Here is a 27,158-nt window from a genome sequence, read left to right as displayed (position 1 = left end):
CCAATAATTTTCAAACACATTATTTTCACATCAAAATTGAACCTAATCAAACTAGAATAACTAGAATGGGTTGGGTTAAAGTTAATTGTCCACGTTTCAACTCTTATATTTTCGATTTTAGAGAATTAAAAATTCAATTTTAATATTTTAAGTTTATGATAATTTTTTTATTATAAAGTTTATAATTTGTTACAAAAATAAAATGATAAAAAATATCATTTATTCAAATAAATTAATTGTTATAAATAATTTTGTAATTATAATTTTTTTTAATGTCTTTTATTTATTATTATTTAAATGAATTTTTATTTAATTATTCTAACTTATTTGTTTCGGATTCCCAATATTTAAAAAAAAAAAAATATCCTTTCAAATTATAAGTACCACTTGTATGACTTTTCCTTATTTCTGTTTGTTTGTACGGACTTAGGGCCCTCTTAATATTAGGCCCAACAGCCCAAATATATATTTTTTTCGTACAGCCTCGCCAAAGCCCCAAGTCGACAATCCACGCGCAGGCCTTTGGTTTTTGTTGCTCAAACCATCCCTCTCATAATAACGAATCCCGCCGGCGCTGCTAGTACCTTGGTGCCTACTCCAACCGCCCACGCCGCCGCCGCCGCTGCTGCCTTCTGCTACTGTTAGCCGTCCATTGTCGAACCTCCAGGTTATTACCTTTTTATTTTTCTTCCTAAAATCAAGCCTAGATAGTATTACTAATTACTGAGTTCAATCCCCAACGCCGTCATTATTAATAGGTTTGTTTAATTGCTCTAGAGATACATGAACTGATGATAGGAGAAAGTGGCAAAATTAGAAATCTAATGGAAACCAAATTCTCAGATTACTTACTCATCTATGGGCGCAGCTCTTCATTCATTGGACTATATTGATGCCAAATATACAAAAATTTATGCATGTTGGGGAACATAGCAAGTGTGTGTAGATGAGCATTGTGTTCTCGTAATTTGTTGTGTAACTTTAGAATTAGTTTAAGAATGCTTTAATTCTATATTGAGGACATCTTGTGTAGTTGTTTGATTAGTTTAAATGGTTAATTACTTTGTTTAGGTTAAATTAGATAAATAAAATCATTATATGCACCATAACCAATTATTTGATTTGTTACTATACTTGAATATCTGAATTGTTAATATAAGCTTATATTTCTTTACAGCTTATAGTTAGTAGAGTTGCTTTATTTTCTATGATTTTTTTTTTTGCAAGAGAGCTCAATTCTTGGGACTGGCCCTGACTTTAGTTTATCTACCTTAATGTGATATTTCTTTGGAAGGATGGATATATAATTTTTTTTTTCTTTATACTGTAGAGACGAAAATGGTGAAGAACAAGGCGTCGACAAGAAAGAAGGGTTCTGTGGACTTTAAAGTAATTTTAGTTTCTTCAAGTTAATATTTGTTGTTTTGCACTCAAATACTTAGGCGCCTTTGATCTTATTCTTATTATGAATTTTGCTAGAAAATTAAGCGAAAAGTTGGCAGGAAATTGCCCCCACCAAAGAATGCTACCAATACAGAAATCAAGTCCAAGGGTAAATATATTTTTGATTGGGTATCCTCTTCCTCTTTCCTTTGATTTTACTATTAAGTAATTCAGGGAAGACAGCAACAAGTACTGCTACTAAAGCAATGTTCTATTGTTGTAGATTCTTACTCTTTTTATTATTGTGATAAAATTTTATTAGATTTTAAAGTTACTAATTAAAATTTTGGGGTTTTAAATTACTACTGTTGGAAAAAGAAATGGTTAGCGAGATTGACTAAGTTCTATGTTTTGTGCTTAATCAGCAATCATTCTTCCGGAGCAAAGTATAGTATCTGAGAAAGCTGGTTTAGCTGTTAGTAGAAAAGGCTTGACTATGAAGGAGCTTCTTCAAAATACCTCACACTATAATCCAAAAGTGAGGAAAGGTACTTCCACTATTAAACTCTCTTGCAATAGATGGGGTTATGTTTTTTTTGGCAGACAAAGTTAGCTCTTGTTAATTAGGTACTCAGTAGACAAGAAGATCTTATTGAATTTGGTATTGACTACATTTTTTGTTCATTCCTGTCTACATTTGGTAGATAGTTGTAGCCTGGAAGATTTCTACATGCAGATACTTAACCTTGTTTCTTCACACCTGTAAAACTAAAGCTTTGTGTTCACTCAGTCTGTATATCCTTTATCATTCTCTATCAGTTGATGGCTTACCTGCCCATCATTATGGCAATGTTTAGGACCTCATTTGTTTAACTCCATAGAGCACAGATATTTTTTTTGATAGCTGTGTTTGGTTTGTAGTTAAGATCATGAGGATATATTTGAGTTATTCATCTTGTAACTTTCCAGATGCACTGATTGGCATGAAGGAACTATTCCTCAAATTCCCAGCGGAGCTCAAGTTGCATCAACTTGCTGTTATTGGAAAACTTTGTGAACGAATCGCTGATGATGATAAGATGGTTCGTGAATTGCTATATCAACTTCTTAAGTCGGTGATTTTCCCTAGTCTTAACGAGGAGGTGACTTCCATTTCTTTTGCTTCATTTTGTTAGCAATGACTTAATGATTAACAATATCTTTGTATTTTCCTAAAGTATACTTCAGTTTATTTGTTTTGTTCAGTTGTTTAGACTTTTCATGTTTGCCTCTATATTAGCTCCAAAAGAAAAAGAAAAAAGATTATTCTTGCTTTCATGTTCATGGTATATTTTGAAGTCAAAATCTCAGTTAATATGTTCTATATGAAATTCTGGTGTATTTTAGCCAGCCAACATAGAACCTCCATATCTTTACAAGTCATACACATAATCTGCTATATCATCCAATATGCATGATCAATGATAAGGGTCTTATGATATTGGCCTTAACCCAATTCTCTATTTGCATAGAATATGCATGATCTAATTGCATATGATTTATTTCACGTTCAGTACTGGATGTTGTCCCATTCAGTAATGCATTCCAAGAAGAAAATGTGATAATGAGTTGCTGTAGGACTTATATGTGGAGCATATCATTAAAAGTGGTATACACAATTAAATTATAGTGTTATATTTTTGTAAGAGCTTTTTGGTAGTTGGGAATGCCTATACTAACTATTAATCCTATAATCTGCCACAGTGGTTCCTCATAGTCTCATCTGCTCTTTATGCTAATGAATGTTTGCATCACTCAAGAGTTGTTTATGATCCATACATGTTGGATACAGTGTGTGTTTTATCCTTTATGGCGTGTCTCGTTCTAAATAGCCTCTCACTGTTCTAGTTTTACCTGTATATTTCTATAGGCATGGTCTAAGCATATGCGAGTAATTATGTTTTAACTTTACCCCTCTATGTTTTGCAGCATAGTCAAACTATATCACAAGTAATGATGTATGTTCTCGATGCAATGAAGAATTTGACAATTGATATTCGATTGATGGCTTTCAAATTCCTGGATCTCATTGTTCAGCATTACCCTTCATCATTCCCTCTTTATTCTGAAAAGGTGACTAATACTTTCACAGATGGTTATATGCTATAGCTTTAGTTTTGATAATTTGATATATGTAATACAAATCCATGTGTCAAATATAATCAATTTTGATGTGTACTACATAAACTTCTTTGTTAGAGAATTTACTTAAGAATCAAATCAATAGTATCAGACTACGGAGCTCTACTCTCTAGTAAACATTTTCTGTGTTAATCCTTGAAAATGATGTTACGTTGTGATTTTTCTTAGGTATTCTGCACAATATAGCTGTTTCGTTCTTCCATTAAAAAATACCTACTGTTGTAGGTTTTTTGTATTGGTTTCTTCCAAATTCCTCCATCTTGCATGTCATTTCTGCTCCTATTTCTAATATCTAAGTTTTGGAAAATTCTTTAGACATGTTCTGCGATGTAGTCTTATGTCTGAGGTTCATGTGTGAATTTATTCCTGTGCAGATTCTCCAGAACTACGAAGACATACTGCGGAAGAGTCGATCCTTTTTGCAAGATGAAGGAAAGCTTAATAATGTTCTTGAAGGATTGGTTCGCTGCTTGCTTTTGCTGCCTAGGGACAAGTTGGATGTTTCTTCCACATCTAGAATTGTATCTTCTGTATGTACATAACCCTATAACATTTGATTGACAATTCATATGCTGCTAGTCTCTCTTCTAATAACTTCTGTCAGGTTTGTTACTGCCAAAAGTTCATATACTTTCAGTTAACACATTATCTAGTTTCAAACATGTTTGATAACTACTCAGTATTATCAACATGTTTGATAACTACTCAGTACTTTGCGAGCGCTTTGGTAATATGTTTTGGTTGCACACAAATTTTGCATTAACAAATTTGGGTATCTAGTTAGCTGTTTTTCCTAGATTATCAATTAGTGTGCTTAGTTGTGTACTCTCCATAGCCTATTTAAAGTTGATGAGTGTATGATCAATGATCATCCATCATGGCTATTGAACTAAAGGAGAATGAAATTAATACACCTTCAACCTGATGACTATGTAGTGCTTCAATTATTATTTTTTGGGAAAGACTTCAGTCATTTTATATGAAACAGAATATTGATGAAAGGTTATTATAATCTATCTCTGCTACTAGAATGATTATTTCCTCAAGAAACACAACTATTTTACCCCTCCCCATATAACAGTCTCTTAATCTCATTTATTGCTTGTTAAACATTTCTCATCAATAATTTATCCTTGCAACAAAGTGACATAGTCAATTTTAAACTGTAACAGGACAACCATGCCCAAGAATGTTTACATGCTTATCAGCCTGATGTGCCCGATTCTACTGCCGGTAAGGGGAAAATGTCATGCATTGAATTCATTTTTCGTTCTTCCTATGTTATAATTTATGACCTAGAGGATGGGACCTTCCTGCAATAATACAAGTTTCTTCAAAATCTGTCACTGAAAGAGATGGTGCATTGCTGTCCTCAGATTTATTTAATCAACCCATTACATGCTTAATGGTCTGAATGTTTAGTTAAAGACACATGTTAGATTATAATTCTGTAGATAAACATGTATTTTTTTATGAGTAACCTTTCTGTTGAGAGAGTATATGTTACGAAGCTTGCTAGTTTGACTGGCCTGTAAATGTCATTTTGGGAAAAAGATGATTCCCTTAATCTGTTGATAACAACATTTTTTTTCCCTTTTACAGGTGTTTCTGACAATTTGAATAAACTGAAGGACCTTTTAGATACATTAATGAATTGTTTCCAAGATTTTACTTCATTTGTCCAGACAAAGTCACAACTGGACACACAAGCATTTGATGCTATGTGTTGTTTACTGCAATGCATGCTCGTTTTACTAAAGTCCTTTATTTATAAGAATAAAGAGAATCAACAAATGCTACAACTGTCTGGACAAGTTATTGCTCCATCAAAGTTGAAGAAGTTGCTTCACATGTTTCCACTTAGCCTCATTCAGTGCCCTTCGGAGAAGGTAAGCTCACATGGTGATAATGTTATACGTGGATTTTGATTATTCTGTGGTGAATTATTGTTTCTCCCTCATGATTGTATTTGTTTTTTCTTTAAGAAAACTAGCACTGATCTATTCATTCACTAAATACCTTTTGGGAATTGAAATATCTATTAGCAAGTTTATGTTTGTTTTTTAGAAGATGATGAAATGTCCAGATTTTACTATATTGTGGCTGTTGCAGAACTGTTGTGTAAGTTGTGGACTGTTTGTTTAGATTCATCTTTTAGCTTTTCTCTGGACTTGTTTGTCCTAGATCTATATGGATGTGTGATTAGCTTATATTGTTATGCTGTAAATGTAGCATCACTTTCTGATTGGTAATATATATCTATTTTTGTTGCAGGATGTGGATAAATTGTTCACTATAAATGTCATGGTTACAGAGATGTTTTTGCATTTAATTGACTGGCTATCCCCTGTCACTTGGTTGGATAAAATTCTTGGATTCATCACAGTAACTTTCCTTGAGGAGGTTTGTTTCTTGAATTAACATGTAGATTTTAATTACTAGATATGTGGTGTGGTGTTTGAGTTGCTAGACTTTTAGTTCTAGAATCAAGTTTCAACTCTGCTACATACCCATCCAAAGCAAAGTTTGCAGATCATACAAGTTGCATGAAATTTTGGACATCGTTTGTGTATGACTTTGACAAAGCTTTGTATATGTACACCATTTTTGTGATGTGTTTGATTGTCAACCTAACATAATGTATGTAAGGACAAAATTGGCCCCGTGTCTTGTCTTGAATGTGCAATAGGTCCCTAAACCTTGGAAAAAGTACAGTAAAGTCCATTTGTGATGGTACAAATTCTCTTACCATTAAACACCCGTCTTGAAGAAGCCCTCTTGCTTGTAGTTTTTGTTACTCCATCTTAGCCTACAAGAATTAAATGATAACTGATATGACTAATATAAATCCCTCAAAAAATTAGGCACAAAACTTATAAAAAAGTCTATTAAAACTATAGCTATCTTCTAATCTCTTATATGACTGCTTCTATTGGCATTCCAACTTTTACTATTGGTCCTCCACTTTTGAGAGAAACAAATAAAAAAGGGGGAACTGCACGAGATCTTTGCGAAGTGAGACACTTCTGTCACTGCTCTTCCGGAAACATATAGAAAAAAAATATGCTAGATTTGATGAATCTTTCACAAGCTTACATGTCTGCTTATACCACAATTCTTGTTTCTATATCATACTTTTGCTTTGCATGTGATGTGAGAAAATAATCATAAGAGAGGTCTAAGGGACTTTCTATACTCGTTTAGAACCTGAAAATCAATTGTTTTCTTTTTATTCTCTCTATTTCTGCTGAAACTTGTGGTAATCACTCAATGGAGATCTGTTGATTTGCAGAGTTCTCTTTCTGGTAAACCTGCACGGCAGAAATATTTAGTTTCATTAATTCCTTTCATTCCATCACTTGTATGGCAAGCTGGAGAGCATTGGAGGTCTCTAATCCTTAAGGTTCACCTTTTTTCCATGATTTTCATCAATCTATTATTGCAGGATTCCATCTGTTGATGTCTTGATGCATTTTGGTGATTGTCATCAATCTATTATTGCAGGATTTTACAAAACTTTTTAAGGGTTGTAATGCAGAGTCTCCACTTAAATGGGCTTGCTTATCTGCCGTGGAAGAAATGCTAGTTAAAGTAAGTTGCCTCTGTTTTTATTTGGATTCAAACTGCTTTGTTAGAACTTCTATAAGAATGGAATGGGAGTCCCCTGTGTCTGCTTTGTAGATGTTTTTGTTCTTTGATAATTTCTTTTACATGACTCCGAGTAATGTCCATTTTATGTGAATGATGTGAATGCATGTAGTTCAAGAAGAGAATGTGTTGAAATTAGTGATGCATACATTTTGCGTAGATAAATGTAAAGTTTGAAAGTATTATACATGTATATAAAGCAAGTTGTTGATTTGATGGGAGAAAGTATTCCTCTGTAGGCTTTTAATTAACATGTGTCTGTAAGATCTGACAATTGAAGATGTCATATATCTCACATAAGACTCAAATAATGGAGTAACCAGTTTGAGCCAATTAGACGTTTCTCATTTTATTTCTCATTTTACTTTTGACTCTACCTGATTCTTTCTTTAAAATAACAGAGTCAAAGTACAGAAAACATGAATGCTAGTGACTCGGAATTATTAGGCTATCAAATAACTTGGATAAGAGAGCTCCCTGCATTACTGCTCCTTTTAGGTGACAAACAACCACAATATTCCAGGGTATGTATTATTCTTTATATTTAATGCATTGGTTTTGTTACATTCATGTAGAAGTACAATAATAATTGTATGTTATCATCTTACTGATGCCTATGTTGTTTTTGGCAGAATGTGTTGACTCTTATACTTCGGCTAGGACAATGTGCTCCAGTGAACTGTTATTTTGTACAGGAATACAATCTTATGCAGAGTGCGATGTCGCAGTTTTACTGCACATTCCAGGAAGAAAGTGAGAACTTTCTTTGATAGCTAGTGTTGATGTGATTGGACTTGTGGATATCCTTCTGAATAGTTCCTAATGAGCTTATCTGTGACATGCATTTTTATGCAACAGGAAACGTATCTTATGGACCTTTTGTTAGTCTTGGTAGAGAAAACCAAGAACTTGCACTTTGTTGTCTCTACTACTACTCTCGTGTGGATAGGGCTCTGCTGAAGTCAATAGCATGGTGTTGCTTATGTAAGTATGATGAGTTTTTCTTTGAATTATTGAGTTTCATCATGCCTTATCTAGTTGTATCTGCTCTATATTTTTGCCTAATTGTGAGATTATTGTCCACGGTGCTAGTATGACTTTGGTCATTCTTGTTGGTCTTTTAGTTTGTCTAAGAATTAGATATTCATATTAGTTGTGTAGTGGATTACCAAAATTTTAAATAGTTTTTAAGCTGTGTTGTTGACATTTGAAATGAGTTGCTGTAGTTTTGATTATGTGAATAACTTGGATGACTAACCTGGATTCTGGACGCATACCTTTTTGTTTGGTACACCTACCTAAAAGGAAGAAGGAAAAAATGATAAGAGAAAAAAAGAAGAAGCTAAACAAAGAAATCCATCAGGAAATAAACCCTTGAACATTTGTCAAAGGTGAATTTATTGGTTCATGATCCGTTAATTTTGAAGCTCCATTAGTCCATGAGAACCAAATACACTCAATGATATTGACCTGAACACTCCATTGTTTACCTTCTTTCCAACAACAGTAGTCAATCTACATGTGTACTGATTGATGGTTGAGACCTTAGTGTCAAATATTTGGAAACTGAAGATAATCTTGAAGCATTCCTTTTGCTTGGTACATCACTCATAAATAAGAAGCTTGATGTGGAATTACATCACCCGAAGTATTTGTTTTTGTCAACTAGTGTTGCCTTGATATGGAATCCAATAATTCGATGATCATATTTCATTTGTTCTCCTTTTTTCTTTTGCTGGTGGGGCCTTGTTCTTGATCAAGTTAAATCCAACACTTTTTTATATTTATTTTGCATCTGAAGCAAACCTAGAGTCATCAAGATTTTGTATTAAAACCATCTTTATTTTGTGTTACACACTATTGATGATATAGTTTCCTTATTAGCACTTTACTGATTAATTTTTCAGGTCAACAATTGGAACAATCTATGTTAGTTCGCATCATAGAGGTCCTTGATTTAGCCTTCAGAGCTGGACATATATATATTGCTGATCAAGTTAGTTTCTTCATCACTGTACTCTCCCAGTTAAAAGTTTCTCCTGGTATGTCCTTCTATCTACTTCCTGTAATTAAAATGTGTTCTTACATAGTTGTTTCCGTTTTGCTGCAAGCATCTATTCTCTGTAGGTTACATGTTTCAAAGTTACATTTACACATAAGTTATAGTATATGGCATTTTCTTTGACATATGTGGTACCCACATATTGTTGTTCCCTAACATGAAGGTCCTTCTCAGATGTGCCAAATACACATTTCCTGCACATCCATAACTTAACCGTCCTTCTCGTACCCTTAACAAGCGATGGTTGGCTATGTAATAAAGGGTGATGTTCTCTTGTAAACATATGCTAAAATTTTCCTTGGCTTAACCAATAGGCAATAGGTAGCCTAACATAATGCGTGAAATACCTTAAATTTTGGAGAGGATAGTTCTACAAGTCTCGAGAAAATTAGCATTGCTACAATTTTGACTGATTTTTTTTTTATCTTAAATGATGGTTTTAGTTTATCTCTTGATTACACTGTTTGGTTGGGATCACTGATTTTTGTGAGATGGCCGTGTTACATAAGGTGCTTGATCCACGTGACATTGACTTTTCAATCTCTTGCTAATTTGTTTTACAGACAATGAAAGAGATGGTAATCAGGAGGACAGCTTGAAGTTAGTTACTAGCATTATTTCCAAGTACCTGCTGCAAATGGGTGATAATCATCTTATTCTTCAGGTTCTAGAGACAACGGTTATTGATCAAATAGTAAGTGAACATATATTCTTTTACATACCTAATGCTTTCACCCCTTTCAGTTTCTCTCCTTCATCATTTGATCTTTCTATATTTTCATCCATCCAAGATTCTAACAGTAGCTAACTTATTTTTTCTTATTTTTCTCAGACAATTTTATCTGCCCCTGAAAACATATGTGCTCTCCTCAGGATACTTGTAAGACTTGATTCTAGACCGACTCAACTTTCTGAGCAGAGTGTTGCAAAACTAAGCGATTGGCTTCCAACATACATGATTGATGTTGCTTCTGTAAGTAATATTCTCCTGAGAAGTAATATTAGGGTTATAGTTGTCTTATACCTTTTTTTTAAAGGATGAAACCATTTCAATGTTGCTGGCTACATAAATCTGAAACTATTCATCATTTTTGAAATTAATAATGTAATGTTTATATAAGCGCCACTTAACTATGAAACTGTTTTGCTACTAACAATTTTTTAAACTATTCATCAATATTTGAAATTAATTATTCAATGTCTATGTTGCTTTTACAGTGCTGTTTGGAAGGTCTAGGAACAAAAGCAGCAACAGCCTCAAAACATAAAAAAGCATCTTACTATCTGCTACCTTGCCTTATTCTATTCCATAGATGCAGAAATCTTCTAAACACTGTCCTAAAGGGAATCGGCTCTTTGGTAATGGAAAAGAGTTCGCCTGAACACTGTACGGCCAAACTTGTTGGGAGAATAAGCGCTGTCGTTTCTTTATTCCAAGTGATGCACAAGGATGAGAAGACCCGTCGAGGAGCCTTATCATCTTGCGTGCCAGAGATTGAGTTAATCTTAAATAACTTTCAAGAGGTGCAAAAATCTGAAGATCTTAATATGGATATTGAAAAGAGACACAACCTTCAGACCTCTATCGATCGGATGAAGCTGATGATAAATGTATTATCAGATGACAAAAATCCACTTTTGAAATAGTTTTCCCTTTACAGAAGAAATATTCTTCAATTTTGATCCATGATTTGTAGTGTGTTATGTGTATATAGCATAATTTTATTTATTTATTTTTATTCAAGATTTTCATTTGTTTAAGGTATCTCCTCTCCTCTATCATTCATTAGTTTTATTCTTGAAAATAACAAGAAAATATGACCACTTTGAAGTAAAGATTTATAAAATCCAATTATACGCCATGAACTTTTGCTTTTAAAACAATTATAACTGACAATCAAGTGAAGAAAATTCTATGTTGTTTGTTGATATACAAGCTTATAACATTTAAAATAATATCAAGATTTTAGAGAGTATCAACAATTTTGATATGCAAATTTACTATAAAAAGTTTAATTTATATATATATATATATTATATTTTAAAAATATTTATTATAAATAAATGTATTAATAATATAACTAATTTTTAAAAATAAATATTTTATGTATTATTTTTTAATCAAGTGTATATATTTAGGTATATGTATATCTTTTGAAAATGGAGCTATAAATATATAAAATAAATTCTTACCATTTTAACAAACTCTCATTTGTCTATACAAGGTTATAGAATTTAAGGATTAGACAAAAAAAAAATATAGTAACTAGATTGATAATAGAAACTTAAAAGAATTTTGTAAAAGTAAAAACCATTTCATTAAAAATCACAGTAACTAGTAACACTATCCATTTTGATCTCTGTACAGAGAATGTTCTTCATCTTCACAACAACATAGATCATAATGTATGCCCCCAAAATCATTAATGAAATAATTAGCAAATAATAAGATAACACAACCAAAATGGAGGCAAACGAGCTATTTGATGCCTACCAATTACAGCAACAAATCATATCATATGGACGATAGATCTTCATAAATGGTCTTAATCCCCGCCCTTTCCGATACAGATCTAATGCAACGCAAAGCTATTCCCAGCGCCTCCTTCATTCCCTTCTGAGCTCCCGGATTCGCCATCTCCAGTATCAACGTAGAATCAAAACAATCTTGTCCCTCGGCCACCTTCAACCGCACCCAATCTGTTAAATCAACACCTCCAGCATCTTCGCCCGATACAACATCCCCTGCACATTTTCCTGTAAGAAGTTCCAACAAGATCACTCCGAATGCATAAACGTCTGACTTGAACGATGGAATAGGCTTCTTCGAAGAAGCCAGTTCCGGTGCTCGATAACCTAGCACCCCTGCATCGAGAATCTGTTCGATGGTTCCCGCTTGAGTCATCAAACGGTGAAGACAATAGTCAGCCACACGTGCATTCAGGTCTGCACCATCCAACAAGATGTTGGTGGCTTTTATGTTTCCGTGTGGCATTGCTCGGTCAAAATGGAGATAGTTAAGGCCACGAGCAACATCAACAGCTATTCTTAACCTTTGCGCCCAAGATAGAGGCGGCCCTTTTCTCCCTGGCCGATCTGCATTTTCAGACATTAAAAACATTAACATTCGAGAGTAAACACTAATGAAACTAAACCAAAACAGATTATTACCATAGAGAAAGTTTGCGAGGCTTCCGGGAGAAATATAATCCGAAAGAATGAGTTTTTCGTGTTGGGTTGGCCCCCAATAGTACCCTCTGAGTCCAACCACATTAGGGTGCCGAATATTCGCAAACTTTTTAGCCTCTTTAGCGAAATCCTTCCTTGGTTTCGCGACGCCTTCTCTCAACCACTTGACCGTCAGTAAAATCCCATTATCCAGCGTAGCCCTATAGGAAGTACCATGGCTGCTCCTCCCAAGAACTTCGGCAGGAGCTCTAGAAAGCTCCTCAGGTGTTAAGGAGATCGTATCGTCGAGGAAATAAAGCTCACCCACCAAACGATCCGGCGACCTAACATCCAACCGGGAAAGGTTTTCAGCAATGTAAGAATCGCCGGATTCTGGTGACCATGAGAATTGGCTGTTCTTAGATGGGGAGAATCCAGTTACGGGTGCCATCTTCTCAGATTGACTAATGATCTCCGACGAGGATCCTTTACGTGAACTCGTAAGCTCCTCGGCAGAAACAATAACACCACCGCCTCCTCTTCCTCCTCCGTTGTCTCTTCCGGTGAAGCCAGACGAAGTAGGCTGAGTTCTCTTCTGCTTATCTTTAATCGGAGCATGTTTTGGAAGTGATTTCTTCGATATTCGGATGTAATGTATGAGAACTGAAAGCAGTATCAAAATCACAACAGAAACGACGCAGGCAACAATAACGATCACCTTGACGATATGCTTGATCGGTTTTCTCTTCGGGGTAACACTCGGGCCATGACCCGTTTCAGGGGGAGGATTTGGAAAGTCGAGTTTCGAATTTCCGGGAAAGAAAGCAGATGGAGGAAACTTTCTTAGATTCTCAGGGACAACACCGGATAGGTCGTTGTAGGATGCATTGAAGCTTACTAGACTGCTAGACAAATTAGTAGGCAATGGCCCTGTGAAATGGTTTTCGGATATGATCAGTGAAACGATAGATGTTAATTCTTCCATCGAGGTTGGTAAAGAACCTGATAAGTTATTTGCAGCGAGATTGAGTGTCTTCAACCCGGTTAATGATCTAAACCCGTCGGAAAATGATCCATCAAGCTGGTTATGAGAAAGATCAAGAACTTGAAGAACAGACTGAAATGGGGAAGGACTAGAGATATTGATCTCTCCAACAAATAAATTGTTCTCAAGATGAATTTCTTGTAATGTAGTAGATGAAAGTAATTCTGTCATAACAGAGCCATTTAACTGGTTGAAACTGAGATCGAGAACTGTTAGTTTTGGGAAACGGGCAACGACCATAGGAAGCGAACCTTCAAAGGAATTTCCCGAAAGATTGAGATAATTCAGCCTGAGAAACTGAGAAGTAACTTCAGGGATGGTCCCTGTCAAACGATTCCTGCTCAGATCAAGAATCTCGACATTTGCCCATTTAGTTAATCTCGTTAAATTTCCTCCAAATTGATTGTTAGAGAGGTCGAGTATCGTGCAGCTTCCAACAAGCAAAGGAAGATCGCCGGAAAGACCATTCGAAGAGAGATTGAGGACATGTAATGTCGTTGAAGTAATCATACTCATCAAACCTGAAAGAGAAAAACAAGATAATCAGAATTCAGAAACATAACAAAATTCAAAAAACACAAAAAAACAGGACATTTCTTACCCGATAAACTGTTGCCACTTAAATCAAGTTCAGTTAAGACCAGAGAATCGCCTTTGAGGAGACCATCAGGGACAAAACCAGTGAATCTATTATTACTCAGCTTGAGAACTTGAAGTTCATAAACAAAACTAAATTCAGGTAACTCCCCAGAGAGTTGATTATAGCTCAAATCCAAGAACTTCAAGTTCCCAAATATCTGAGCCTCACCACCAACCAAAGAACCGGTAAGCAGATTACGGCTTAGATCCAGATACGTAATAGTATCTGAAATTGCGGGAAGAAACCTTCGATTCTGAGAACCAGAGTTAACAAATGAATTATCGCTAAAATCAATATGAACAGCAGACGTTAGAAGCAACAAATCTAAATCCAGATTCCCACTAAGATTATTTCCATGAAAGTCCATCGCTTGAAGATTGGTCATTAACTCAAACCCTTTAGGAATACCATCTGAAAACCCATTAAGAGACAAGTTAAGAAACACTAAATTCGTCAGTCGTCTCATTGAAGAAGGAATTGAACCCGAAAATGAATTATGACTCAAATCCAACGACAGAATCGAGTTGAGACCAGAAATAGAATCTGGAATGGGTCCACTGAAATTGTTCCCAGCAAGGGAGAGATTTTTGAGATTTCCAAGTTTACCAATCTCCAAAGGAACAGTTGAAAAGAACAAGTTGTTCGATAAATCCAGATATTCAAGGTTTTTGAAATCATCCCCCACACTAATAGGGATTTTGCCTGTTATTGAGTTGTTAGCGAGAGAAAGCTTCACCAGCATTGTGAGATTTGAAAACACACTCAGATCGACATCTGCGGATAAACCCAACCCGTTAAGGATAACTCCGGCGACATTTTCGCCGTTGCATACTATTCCGTTCCAAGATGAAGGACAACCGTTGAAGTCTATAGATTCCTCATTCCATGACTGGACTACAAAGCCAGTCGGGTCATGCTTGATTCCTTTCTTGAATTCAAGTAATGTTAAGATATCCTGAGATGGAAGCTGTCCCAAAGAGTAGACAAAATGTATGGAGAAGAACAGTGGCCAAAACAGCTTCATTTTAACTGAGAAAGAAGAAAGAAAGAAGATTTAACAAGAAGAACGAAAAACCCAGAAAAGAAAAAGCAAGAAAGACTAGACTAGACTTTAAAATAGAAAGATTTAAATAAACGAATGAAATCAAATGTAGCACTAGAATCAGCCATTTTCAAGCTTTGCATTCGCTTACCTTGCATAAATTGGGTCTTACAGATTGGGAAAATGTAGATCTTCTTCTTCTTCTGTAGCAAAAAGCTCAGAGCACTCTCACTGTCAGTGAAGTGATACAAAATGGGTATCGAGTATACATACCACTAATGTACTACAGCACAACTCTCTTCAAAATGGGGTATCAATTTCTTTAGACCTTCAAGATGAAGAACCCTAACATGAGTGAGAAAAAAAAACAAAAAGCAGCACTATCTCTCTACCCTCACTCACTTCATTTAGTAGATATATCATATACCCTTAAAGAAACATAAAAAGTTAAGAAAAAGGCACCAACTTTCTCACTTTTACTTAAATTTAAACAAAACCCAGATTTAGAGAATCCTAAAATGTCTTTAAAATGTGAATAAAGGAGGGAAAGCTGAAAATAGTGTCATTAAGCAGCGGGAGAAAAGCACATTTAGGAAAATTTGTTTTAATGGAAGCTTTATTAATATATAATTTACCCGCCAATAGAGCATAGAAGAGAGAATCAACAGTTCTGCAATGGCGGACGCAAGATGGATTTATTAAATCCAGTTTTAAGCTTTTGAGGGTGTCCTTTGTTTTATTTTCATTTTTTTATCTGGAAATTGACGCCTGCCAAAGCAGGGGCATGGGAGAATGTGGCCAATATGCCACGTAGGATGCCCTTTTGACTAGGGTTTCTCTCTCTATTTACTAGAGGAGAGGTGAAGTTGGTGTGAGCATAATGGAGGAAGAAGAAGATGGATGATCTATGTAGGACCAATATTACATTTTCATTTCTATTGACAAATGGCATTGAGCCACGTGGAAAATGGTCCTAAATCTTTGCATCAAAATTAATACTTTGTAAGCTCATATGTACTTTTTGGACCAGCTTGAGCTTAACACTTCAATGTTTTTTTTGTTTTTTTTTAAATAGTGTTATGATATTTTATATTTAAATCTGATTACAAATTCCCAATAAATTCATTTCTAAGATAATTGGGAGGCATTTGAATTAAAACAAGAAACCCATTACCTTATTATTAGTCGGTAAGAATCGACTTAAGAAATCCAAAGTGACAGGGTTCTGTTTCAGATGAAAACGCCTTGGAAATTAGTCTCATGACTAAGGAATGTCACCTTACTTAAAAATATATATATAAATTCATTTGTCTAAGTGAAGACATTATTATTGTTTTGCAATTAATTACACACTTATGGTTTTCAAATAAAATGATAAATACACACTTTTAATACACTTCAACAAAAAAATAAATATAATCATATCAGGCATGGTAACAAAAAAAGGTTAAGCTTTTAGCCCTACTTTTTTCAACCATTTTGCTATTTTATTTTAAAGTAATTTATTTGAGTAAAGTGATTAATTTAACAAGTCATTAATTTATCCGGACAATAAATCATTTGAAAGTGAGACGTTTCAATTAAATCATCATTAACAACCAATTATACACCTTTAGAATATTTATTTGTTTCATAAAATAATTGAGGCTCAACTACTAATAAAGATTAGTTTGATTAGACTTAAGATAAGTTTAATTAATAGTAAACAACTTATTCTAATTGCTAATGTTAAAGTGTATGATAAGTTTAATTACTTCAACTTGCTTACTTTTTGTTTCAAATTATTCATTATAATAATAAAAATCGGAGAATGATTATGCAACTAATTATTATATTAGGATTTTGAATATAGGTTTATTTTTCTGAATGAAACATTAATTCTTTAGTTGCATTGCATAATTGCATTTGCAATTATTCCATCTCATTATTTTGCTTCAAATTCTATAGCATTATTATTATTATTATTATGCATGTGTTTGATAAATAAATAAATAAATAAAACACATAAATACATATATATTATTTAAAAAAAATATATTGGATAGTAAATGTGTTAAATTAATCCAACAAATAACAAACCCCATCCAGCAAAACTGAAAATGACAGTTTAATGCAACAATATTAAATATAAATATATAAGCCATCAAGTGTGACAGTAACAATTGTACATTTTTAAGCATCTACAACTTCAAGTCCCCCATAACACAGATAGTCCATTTAATTATTATAAACAAAAAAATAAAAAATCTGCACAAATTTAACATAACTATCATTTCCAAAACCCATCAAAATGTAAAACATTCTAAAACCGACCTAATTGCCAATTTTGTGACAACTTGTCACAAAGTTAATTGAATAATATTCAATAAATATATCATCTTTCAGCAATTAATTACTTACCAAAATATTAAAATATCATTTATTTCTTTTTAATTAAAAAAAACACTTTTTAAAAATCTTTTGTTTATTCAAATATAAATGAGTTCAGCTTTTTACAAATAAATAAAGAGAAGACAAAAGAATTATTTTACATTTTTACTAGTCCACAAAAAAATAGCAGCTTTTTTTAACTAGAAGAGTTCACGTGACTAAAAGTATCACCACTGTCCAATACTTGTGGGGGAGAAGTCTCAAGTCTTGTTTGTTTTGACAATTGAAGTGGTCACACTTTCTGTAATTTATATCATTAACTGCATTTAAATTAAATATATCTGTAATTTAAATGCATTTAAAAATATTAGATATCATCATATCATTTCATTTCAATATTTTTTATTATTGCCTTAAAAGAGAAAAAATATGCTTAAATATTCAATAAATAAAGGAGGATCACAAAACAGTACTGTTATTGGCTTTCAGGCCAATTACTAGTGTCTGGCCTATTCAACAGAAATAAATAAAAAACTTAAGTTATAGTGGATCGGATCCAACTTAAAAGGACAAAAATTTAATACAAACTCAACCCAGTAGTAATAAACATAAATAAGTAGAGATGATGATGATGATGCTAATTGATGAATGTTACATTCAAACTTCCCAAGCCAATCTCACTTCTTTCCACCACCAGAAACATTGAACTTGAAAAATATGATGTCTCCATCTTGAACAACATATGTTTTACCTTCCTGTTTGTACTTGCCAGCAGCCTGTTGTTACCAAAAACAGGACAAAAACAAACAAAAGAGAAGTCAATAACTGCTGAGAGTGGAACCCAGATTTATTGTTGTAACAGGATGACAGAAACAGTGGAATAAAACAACATACAATCATCAAAAGAATTGTATAGACAGCTTAAATAATAGAGAACGCATAATAATCTATCCTGAAATGTACCTTAACAGCTGTTTCACTGCCATGCTCCTTTAGATCTTCAAACTTCATAACCTGGTCACAGAAAACCAAATGGAATGGTGTTGTTTAGAGAAAGCAACAAATTAAAGTATCCTGAAAACAGGATAAATGAACTGTTAAGAAAGATGGATATACCTCAGCACAAATGAATCCCTTCTCAAAGTCGGTATGAATGGTTCCAGCAGCTTGAGGAGCCTTTGTTAGTTTTCTAATCTGCCAGCATTTGACCTGCAATGATTCATCAAGGAAAAGTTTTGACATACTTAGATCTAATCTAATGCAGTCAACAATGGACTGTGGTATCATGATCATTCATGAAGAAAAGAATTATGAACAGGATCGGTTTAGCCAAGAGTAGTAATAGTTGAAAAATGAAAAGATAAAATAGCAAGGAAGTGTTATTTAATTATTCATGGTAATACCTCATCAGGGCCTGCAGTGAAAAAGTAAATAAGGTTGATGGCCGCAAATCCAGTCTTTATGATCTTTGGTAGGGCACTGCATGAAAGATAACAACATGACAGTAAAGCTGTTAAGAAGCACCAAATACATTTTCAATTAGTTTATCTTTCTCCTAACTGAGATATCTTTCAATTAGGTGAATGCTTTCCTAGTCAAGACACCTTAATTTAAACTAATAATTGCCTACCACACATTCAATTTCACCTAACCAATTTTCTCAAAAGCGCATTTTATGTATGTGTGAACCAGTATCAACATTACAGATAAATTCAATTATTTGTAATCAGCTTTGACCAGCAAACAATAAAAAAACACTCATGGAAAAAAATCAAACAGAATCAGGTTCAATAGAAATTGTCTAGCTCAGAGATTAAATTATAGACTTACCTTTGTACTTTGTTTTCCTCACAATACTTTGCAGCTTCATCTTCAGGCATATCAGCAAGATTTCTCTCTAGGCCTGCACTGAAAGGAAGGATTTGCTCCCCTCCATGTTCCTGAACCCTACAAAAATCAAAACTACAGATGAGATATTTGTAGAGAAGTCACATGTCTTATCTGTCTTCAATTAATTGACAAAAATATTGTGTAAAAGTAAAAAAAATGAGAAGATATAAATAGACTAATGAACAGAAGAAGATTGACAAAAATATGCTAGAATAAGGTAAAGATGGAAAATATAATTTACCAAGCATGAATTTTGGGCAGAAACTTGTTCTTTTTCCTCTGATAATCTCTTTCATTCATGTTAACCTGTACAGTGAAGTGAGAATTCCAGAGCGGATAAGTACAAATGTATCAGTGAAGTTTGGTGACGATCAGAAATGGAAGACAACCACACCTCAAAAAGAAAAGTGACTTACTAAATAAACAACAGGTTTGGCACTCAGCAATTGGAAGGTATTCAGTATTTCAATATCTGCAGTTTTCCAATCCCCTAAACGAACATCTTTCCCCTCCTCTATAAATGCCTTGACCTGTGGCAATATTATCATTGTTTAATGCATACACATGTAAACAAAATAGACAGTGGAAGAACTTAACGATATATACAGTGCTACTTTTTTGAAAGAAATGTTAACATTTCAAGAAGGATGTAAAAGTTATGAGCACAAGTGGTATTCTTAGTTACAGTGAGCGGAAATAAAAGTACAAGAACGTCAATATACAGAACTAAATTATGTGCCGACATGGTAAGTTATAAGTGAAAAAAAGGAAGCCCTGCTACATCAGAATGAGGATTTCCAAGAACACAAAAACAAGTCATCCAAAAGGCTTTACTAAACTAAAATAAAGATCTCGTTTAACTCCCACTAATGAGAATGTGTCATTTTCTTGTTGATATCTAATTATAGTAGAATTTACTGGAGAAAGAAGCTAAACTTTATCAAATCATGCATATAATTATGTTTCAACCATGCAAGTGATGGTTTTCTGCTGGTATTAATACACTTGATTTGCCACAAAAAAAAAGTCTATAAATTACAATAATATGAAATGTTATAAGAATAAATAGTTTTATCCAAACAAAGGTTTTGAAACAGAGAAACAAGATAGCATATTAACCATTTGAAAACACTTTTGTTTTTGATACTGCAACTGGAAACATTTACAAATGCAGAAAAAATAAGTGTTTCCAAATGGTGTTATAAAGTCATATATTTAACATACCCGCATACACAGCTCAAGCTCTATCTTCAGCTGCTTGTCATTACTTCTCTTCATGCTCTTCTCAACATCGTCTATCTTTCTTGCCATGAACTCAAGGTCCTTCAGTAACAAGAAACATCCAAATGTCTCAGGAATAATAATTGCCACAAATGAACAATGTTGGGGTTAAAAGGCAGGATTGAGAAACATTAGTAGATGATAAAAAAGGAAAGATAACATAAAATTTTCCCAAAGTTACATGTAGCATGAGAATCAAGCAGTAGGTACAGTCATCAAGAGCTTATAAAGTAAACAATTGTTATCAAATCACCTCACAAGTTCTGAACACTAAACAAAATCTTCATACAAATTGAATTCTACTAATGATATAAACACTACGCAATTAGGTCTCCATCTACCATGGAAATGGCTAAATTATAAAAGGTACACAAAATTATGACTAATCTATTAAGTCTGCATGAAAAACATGCCTCAAACATCCAGTATAAGTGAAACAAGATAATGGTTGTTGATAAACTGAAATATAATGTTGTGTAAAGATCCAAGCTTGGACAAGAGAAAATTAAGAATGTCCAATTTTTTTAACAATTTCCATTTAACATCATTGTGCACCTTGCCTTATGACCAAGGCTGGAAAACTACATATAAAATCAGCAACTATGTTTGATCTTCACATGACATACCTTGAGCCGTAATTCTTCGGTAATAATTTCTAGATCCCTGACTGGATCAACCGTGTCATCAACATGGATAATATCTGGGTCTTCAAAAGCACCTAAGACAAAAGACCAAAACAAATAGTTCAACATTCTTACAAGCTTTATGTAAATAAGCTGGAGACAGGAACTCTCATTTTTTAATAAGGTCTGTTTTTGTCTATGATCTAGTGGAAAGGAATTGGGTAGGAAGAGAATAAACAGGTATCAAAATAATGTTTTGGCAGCAACGATGAATGGAGTGAGTAGTAACAAGCCCCTACTATCCAAAATATTATCACATCAATTTACTGATAATTCTACAACTAGTTTAAAGGGATGGACCCACTTATTGTAAAAAGCATCTATCTACAAGTGTAAAATATGGTTGATCAAGCAAGCCCTGAAATATCAAAGTAATATAAAAAGGTAAATATGAAAGAATGACGACAAACTAAACAAAATTGAGATACTGCACAAAATAGGGAAAAAAATCTTACGTAAGACGTGAAAAATTCCATCAACTGCACGAATGTGAGAGAGAAAACTGTTCCCTAATCCTTGCCCTTCATGAGCACCTTTCACAAGTCCAGCTATATCATGAATTTCAAGAAAAGCTGATACCTGACAATTGAGAACAGTGGGTAAACAAGGAGGATAATTTAATTAAAAACGACATAAACAGAATATCACATTTCCAACATGACACCATATAAAAAAGGAAAACAGTTTACAATGAACAAACAATATGAATGATGCATATAGTAAAATACTACAGAGGTTTGAACTAGAAAGGTAGATCACTTTCCTGCTAGTATATTCAAATATATATCCATAGAACAAGTATCATATCAAACCACTACCTAATTGGATTAAAAAACAGATTACCTATACGGCAGCAGAGTACCCCTTCAACAAAAGACTACTCCAATAGTTTATGACATTTTAGCCTTTCATGTATTCCTAATCTCTAATCCTACCTATATAAAATTTAGCAACTTCATCCCTGACAACTTTTTGGCTGTTAATGGAGTAAAAGAACAATCCACAAAAAAAAAAATCCCATCCTCAATTTGTTTCATTGTGAATCCCCTCTCCTGGTGCAAATTGATTAATATACATGTCTATAGTCCTTCATCATCAACCTTCAACTAACTCTACATTGGAACGATAAAGAGTGCTAAAACTCAAGATCATGGTCATTCCAAAGCAAACATAAATAATATAATGCACTAACATGCAAGGCTGCTAAATTCCAGTAAAACGTAACAGGCGTTGCATATATGTAGTAGATGCCATTTTTAGTGTTCATCAACAAACCTCAGTCTTCGGATTGTGCAACCGGCAAAGCCAATTAAAACGTTCATCGGGGATATTAACCCGTGCCTCATTAGGCTCAATGGTACAAAATGGAAAGTTCTCAGCGGGTATTGACAGTTTCGTCAAGGTGTTGAAAAGGGTAGACTTGCCCACATTTGGCAATCCAACCTGCATAGATAACCATATATTGAGATCAGGAAAGGTATTTAAGCAAAAAATGATTGAACAAATATCTTAAATCCAATAGGCAGAAACAGATAATTGACACAAACCAATCAGTTAGTCCTGCATAATTAGTAATTTGAATAAATTGCAGAACGAGCAGTCCTAAATAAAAGCAATCAGCTAGTGTTGCATAGGACCACATAATTTTAGTAATCGATTGATACTAGAAGTTGAGGGAACTTAATCTAACGGGTATTATGAACACTGTAACTCCGATCCTTGGGAGTTAACGGTGACAAATCCGTTCGAATACTAGCCACAAAGAAAAATAGTAAATCCCATAAGATCCACAAGTCAGCTGGTTGATTCGAAATTTCTCATCTTCCAAAGCTTAGAACTTTTCATTGATTAAAACAAGGGAATCTCATCCCTTTGGTGCTGTAATGAATCAAAAATCTATTATACTGATAGGTAAGCTTACGATTCCGATTTTCAAGTGAGAAGAGAAACGGCCAAGAATGGGCCTTTCGACCGGAGCTTCCTTCTTTGCCTTCGGAGGCATAATTAGCTTGTTCAGAGATGTGGATGGGTGCTTCAAGTGGAAACGAAGAATCAGCTTCCAGCCTCCAATGCGCAGCAGATAGCAGGTTTAGGGTTTGTTCAATTGGCGCCGCACTCCCCCCTTAGCCGCCTAATAAAGCTCTTTGTTTTTATTTTTCCTTAGGTTTCGTGAATTTTGTTTTTATTTTTTATATTCAGCTAATTTAAAATTAAATAAACTCTAATTTTTATATTATTTATTTATCATAATTATACATTGAGATAATAGTCATTTTTAATGAGCTCTCCACTTAAAATATATATTATTTTAGTTTAGTTTTGAATTTATTTTATATTTTTTATTCAATATTAAATTTAATAATATATTTTTATTTATAATTTATTGTTTAATAAAAAATAAATTATATTATTTTAAAATATATATCCATTATTTAAATATAAATATGTAAATAAATACCAAAATTTGTTTTTTTTCTTTATATTATAATTTTTTTAATAAAGTAATAATTTAACTATTAAAAATATTACATTATATTAAAAACGTATTTAGATTACAATAAACATTATTAAGTACCCTTCATTTTATTTGATTGATTAACCACATTATATATCAAAATAATAAAATTAGAAGAAAAAGATAATTTTATATTAATAATTCCAATTTTATACCAATTTTAAAATAAATAAAAAAATCACATGAATTTATTAATTATAAATGAAATATATATAATAATAATTCAATTAATTAAAAATCTAAATAACCTAATTTTTCATTAAATGATAATTTTTTTAAAAATAAAACAAAGTAAAAATAAATAACCTAGTAAAAATCTTAAATAACTTGATCTCCAAATAATCCAAGACTTTTGGTAATTAAAAAAAAACTAAGCTATGCACGGACTCAAATTACATAAAAATTCAACTTCAAGAATACAAGGAAATACTGCAAATAAACTGATTTTTGTACACAAACTCAAACTGATTTTTGTACACAAACTGATTTTTGTACTTGGTTGTCAGAATCGGTTTCGTATATTTTTTAAATTTGGGTCAAGTAAAGAATGAGGAGAAAATGATTACTCTATTAAGTTCGGAATTTCAATTTCTATTCCTACTCGTAACTCTTAATTTTTAATTTATTTTTAATATTTCATGTCTATCTGAGATCCTGGGTTTGAACCCGTCAAACGACAAGGGGTCTATGAGGTCCTGGGTTTGAGCCCGTCAGAAGACAAGGCGCATGATTAAATGGTTAAATATGTTTGCGGTCTATGTGCTTAACCCACGAGAACTAATCGCACTCTTGAAAACTAATCGCACTCCTACGCGAAACCAGTGTTCTCAAATAAAAAAAACTGGATTCTTTAGTAGTCTAGGTATGAAGATAATAGAGGCAAATTCATAAGAAGTATTGGTAATAAAGAATGGGTACTTCACTTCCGAGTGTACCATTGTCATCCCTACTAAGATCAACAAACTCTTAAATTAATAAATTATAGTACAAAATATCACTGTCTTTTAATTAAACTTGTAGCATCATCTGTATGAAATTTGAATAAGACGACATATAACTGGGGATGGATGAGGATTCAGGAACATAGCAAGAGTAACTTAAAACAGAACACAAAAGAAAACCCAACAGTCATATGTATGTATATATGTATTCCAAAGAACTGGTATCTGAGACAGTAAAATAATCAGTATTACACATTCTTATTTAGGTTTTAAGTTTTGCATATGTAATTGGTAAGTTAAAAAAATTCCCTTATCGCAGCACTAGAAGCTCCTCTCCAGAAGACAGCAGCAACAAAGAGCAGATAAGCTGCAGAGAGAAAACAACATCTGTATAAATAATCTAGGGTTTTGATTACGAATAAGAAAGAGTAAAGAGAGAGAGTGTTTACGCACCATGTGGTGAGAAATGGACAGCAACAATCGCATCCTCCTCGATCGTAACCTTGGTTATGATGGTGGTGATACATATCTTGCGGCGGCGGAGGAACGGAAGGGCCGAAATACTGTTGATAACTAGGAGGAGGAGGATTAATGTTGTGACGAGGAGGTGGAAGCGGCGGCGGGTAAGAATCAGGCCAAAACGTCGGTGGCGGAGGCCCTAAAATAATAAACGAAACGAATCAATCAATCAATCAGAAGACAATTACTTACAAAGAATTGGGTCAAAAGTGTATGAAAAGTAGAAAAAAAAATCGTACTGAGAAGACAGGGAATGAAAGAGTGAGGGCGAATGAAGGTGTCGTTACAAACGATTCGAAACATTTGAAAGAAAAGGGGGATGGAAATAGGGTTAGGGTTTGGAGGCGAATTTACCTGGATGAGGAGGAGGAGGGAAAAAAGGGGTTTGATGGCTAGTGTGATGAACCGTAGAAGGAGGTACTAGATCCGGCTGTTGATGATGATGGCTATGGCTGGTGTGATGGACGTTGCTGCTCATATTCTCTCTTTCCTCTCTCCTCCGGATGGATAGGTACGAAATACTAGCCGATGTCCTTGCGCATATATAAATGATGAGAGAGAGAGAGATAAAACAGAGAGGTGTCAAAGCTCTGGAAGTTACGTATATAGTAGCCAAGAAGAAGAAGAAGATGGATTTAGGTTTCCCCCTCCTTCCTTCCTTCCTTTTAATTGCGTTTGTCACGTGACTTTTCACACATTATATTAATTTTATATCACAAACAATTTGAAGACTCTTCTTAACTCTTAAGTATTAAGTCATCAATCAACATGCCAATTGAGTCTTATTTACTCTCATTAGGTGGTTGAATTGCTATTAGGCCTATTTTAATTGAATATATATAATATTTTAAATTATCTATCTCTTCTAATAAAAATAAGTCTTTTAAATACAAATAACTATGGTACTAACTCGAAAATTCGATATCCAAGGTAGGAGTAATTCAAATCGAGGTCAGAGATACAAATTAAAATTGAAATACCCGTCGAGTTTGAGTTTGATAATGGATAACCGGCTCCAAAACTCTTAGTAGATTCATATTTCATACATTCAAATAGTTCATATATATATAAACTATCCTCTACAATATTTAAAACTTTCTTAATCCTCACATCTCTTATATGTAATAATAAGTTAGTATTTCTTTTTCTTTCTTATTACTAGTTACACCAAAGACGAGAATAAGGAGAAGAATACTAGGTGCGAAATTGGGTATGAAATTATTCACATCCCTAAGCATGTCATCAAAATAAAATTAAGTCTACATCAAAACCAAAAATTTTGTTGGTGAATGAAACTTTGTAATATAACTTTGGATTGTTTATCAAAGATAAAAAACTAACTTCTTGATAAATTTAGTGTTTTCATTACAATTATAATCAAATGGAAACATTATTCAAAAATTTTGTATTCAATTAAATGAATTTTTGAGATCTTATTTGGAGACGGATCTATGAATTATATATATATATATATTCTTAAAAGGTGAAAGTAAGCATGAGAAGTATTATAATTATACCTTTGTAAGAATATAAAAAAAAATTGTATTGAATGAATTGATAATACAAGAGTTATAATATATAAATATATATATATATATATATATATATATAAAAGATTTATCTTAACGCCAAGTTAGGAAAACTTTTAGATGGGCTGAAACCTTTAGATGCGCTGGACCACATAATATATTCTAACACCCCTTCTCAAGCTCATGGTGGTAGAGTAGAGATCAACTTGAGTTTACTCAATAATATATAAAAACGACTCAACAAGAGAGACTTCGTGAAGA

The 27,158-nt window shown here is 33.4% G+C and overlaps 4 protein-coding genes across 4 annotated transcripts; 1 reads left to right on the top strand and 3 right to left on the bottom strand.

The window, feature by feature from the left end:
* Positions 1-519: 519 nt before the first annotated feature.
* LOC124916254 lies at positions 520-11,033 on the top strand. Its single transcript, XM_047456984.1, has 19 exons — positions 520-667; positions 1,331-1,389; positions 1,480-1,552; positions 1,809-1,931; positions 2,353-2,525; positions 3,352-3,495; positions 3,939-4,094; positions 4,737-4,797; positions 5,167-5,453; positions 5,839-5,967; positions 6,857-6,967; positions 7,069-7,155; positions 7,614-7,736; positions 7,845-7,965; positions 8,071-8,196; positions 9,120-9,391; positions 9,825-9,968; positions 10,107-10,247; positions 10,493-11,033. Exons 2-19 carry the CDS (start codon positions 1,339-1,341, stop codon positions 10,919-10,921), a joined length of 2,751 nt encoding a protein of 916 aa, XP_047312940.1. The 5' UTR covers positions 520-667; positions 1,331-1,338; the 3' UTR covers positions 10,922-11,033.
* Positions 11,034-11,574: 541 nt separating this feature from the next.
* On the bottom strand, positions 11,575-15,589 carry LOC124913825 (LRR receptor-like serine/threonine-protein kinase GHR1). Its single transcript, XM_047454244.1, has 4 exons — positions 15,321-15,589; positions 14,089-15,156; positions 12,446-14,008; positions 11,575-12,370 (listed from the first exon to the last, which is right to left on the bottom strand). Exons 1-4 carry the CDS (start codon positions 15,325-15,327, stop codon positions 11,790-11,792), a joined length of 3,219 nt encoding a protein of 1,072 aa, XP_047310200.1. The 5' UTR covers positions 15,328-15,589; the 3' UTR covers positions 11,575-11,789.
* A 2,380-nt stretch (positions 15,590-17,969) lies between these two features.
* On the bottom strand, positions 17,970-23,515 carry LOC124915114 (obg-like ATPase 1). Its single transcript, XM_047455772.1, has 12 exons — positions 23,315-23,515; positions 22,669-22,836; positions 21,849-21,972; positions 21,337-21,428; positions 20,654-20,752; positions 19,846-19,959; positions 19,671-19,735; positions 19,370-19,486; positions 18,943-19,018; positions 18,656-18,748; positions 18,503-18,553; positions 17,970-18,315 (listed from the first exon to the last, which is right to left on the bottom strand). Exons 1-12 carry the CDS (start codon positions 23,393-23,395, stop codon positions 18,217-18,219), a joined length of 1,179 nt encoding a protein of 392 aa, XP_047311728.1. The 5' UTR covers positions 23,396-23,515; the 3' UTR covers positions 17,970-18,216.
* A 1,515-nt stretch (positions 23,516-25,030) lies between these two features.
* Positions 25,031-25,967, bottom strand: LOC124915522 (protein CYSTEINE-RICH TRANSMEMBRANE MODULE 13-like). The gene is made up of 3 exons (XM_047456253.1): positions 25,723-25,967; positions 25,303-25,507; positions 25,031-25,216 (listed from the first exon to the last, which is right to left on the bottom strand). The coding sequence occupies exons 1-3, from the start codon at positions 25,844-25,846 to the stop codon at positions 25,171-25,173; spliced, it is 375 nt and encodes a 124-aa protein (XP_047312209.1). The 5' UTR covers positions 25,847-25,967; the 3' UTR covers positions 25,031-25,170.
* Between the last annotated feature and the right edge of the window lie 1,191 nt (positions 25,968-27,158).

The sequence above is a fragment of the Impatiens glandulifera genome, chromosome 9 (assembly GCF_907164915.1).
Source record: "Impatiens glandulifera chromosome 9, dImpGla2.1, whole genome shotgun sequence".
NCBI classification, from domain to species: domain Eukaryota; kingdom Viridiplantae; phylum Streptophyta; class Magnoliopsida; order Ericales; family Balsaminaceae; genus Impatiens; species Impatiens glandulifera.
The sequence above is the reverse complement of the archived record's forward strand: the minus strand, read 5'-3'. Positions and strand labels throughout refer to the sequence as shown.

Excerpts from the sequence above, each read along its gene's own strand:
- LOC124916254 (XM_047456984.1), top strand. The coding sequence starts at position 1,339 with ATGGTGAAGAACAAGGCGTCGACAAGAAAGAAGGGTTCTGTGGACTTT. Across the intron at positions 4,798-5,166 it reads TGTGCCCGATTCTACTGCCG|GTGTTTCTGACAATTTGAAT; the intron begins GTAAGGGGAAAA and ends TCCCTTTTACAG. Across the intron at positions 5,968-6,856 it reads CAGTAACTTTCCTTGAGGAG|AGTTCTCTTTCTGGTAAACC; the intron begins GTTTGTTTCTTG and ends GTTGATTTGCAG.
- LOC124913825 (XM_047454244.1), bottom strand. Across the intron at positions 14,009-14,088 it reads AAGTGGCAACAGTTTATCGG|GTTTGATGAGTATGATTACT; the intron begins GTAAGAAATGTC and ends TTTCTCTTTCAG. Across the intron at positions 12,371-12,445 it reads CCTCGCAAACTTTCTCTATG|ATCGGCCAGGGAGAAAAGGG; the intron begins GTAATAATCTGT and ends CTGAAAATGCAG.
- LOC124915114 (XM_047455772.1), bottom strand. The coding sequence starts at position 23,395 with ATGCCTCCGAAGGCAAAGAAGGAAGCTCCGGTCGAAAGGCCCATTCTT. Across the intron at positions 21,973-22,668 it reads TGCACAATCCGAAGACTGAG|GTATCAGCTTTTCTTGAAAT; the intron begins GTTTGTTGATGA and ends CTCAATTGTCAG. Across the intron at positions 18,749-18,942 it reads TCACTGCAGGCCCTGATGAG|GTCAAATGCTGGCAGATTAG; the intron begins GTATTACCATGA and ends GAATCATTGCAG.
- LOC124915522 (XM_047456253.1), bottom strand. The coding sequence starts at position 25,846 with ATGAGCAGCAACGTCCATCACACCAGCCATAGCCATCATCATCAACAG. Across the intron at positions 25,508-25,722 it reads CCCTCCTCCTCCTCATCCAG|GGCCTCCGCCACCGACGTTT; the intron begins GTAAATTCGCCT and ends TTATTATTTTAG. Across the intron at positions 25,217-25,302 it reads TGTCCATTTCTCACCACATG|CTTATCTGCTCTTTGTTGCT; the intron begins GTGCGTAAACAC and ends TTCTCTCTGCAG.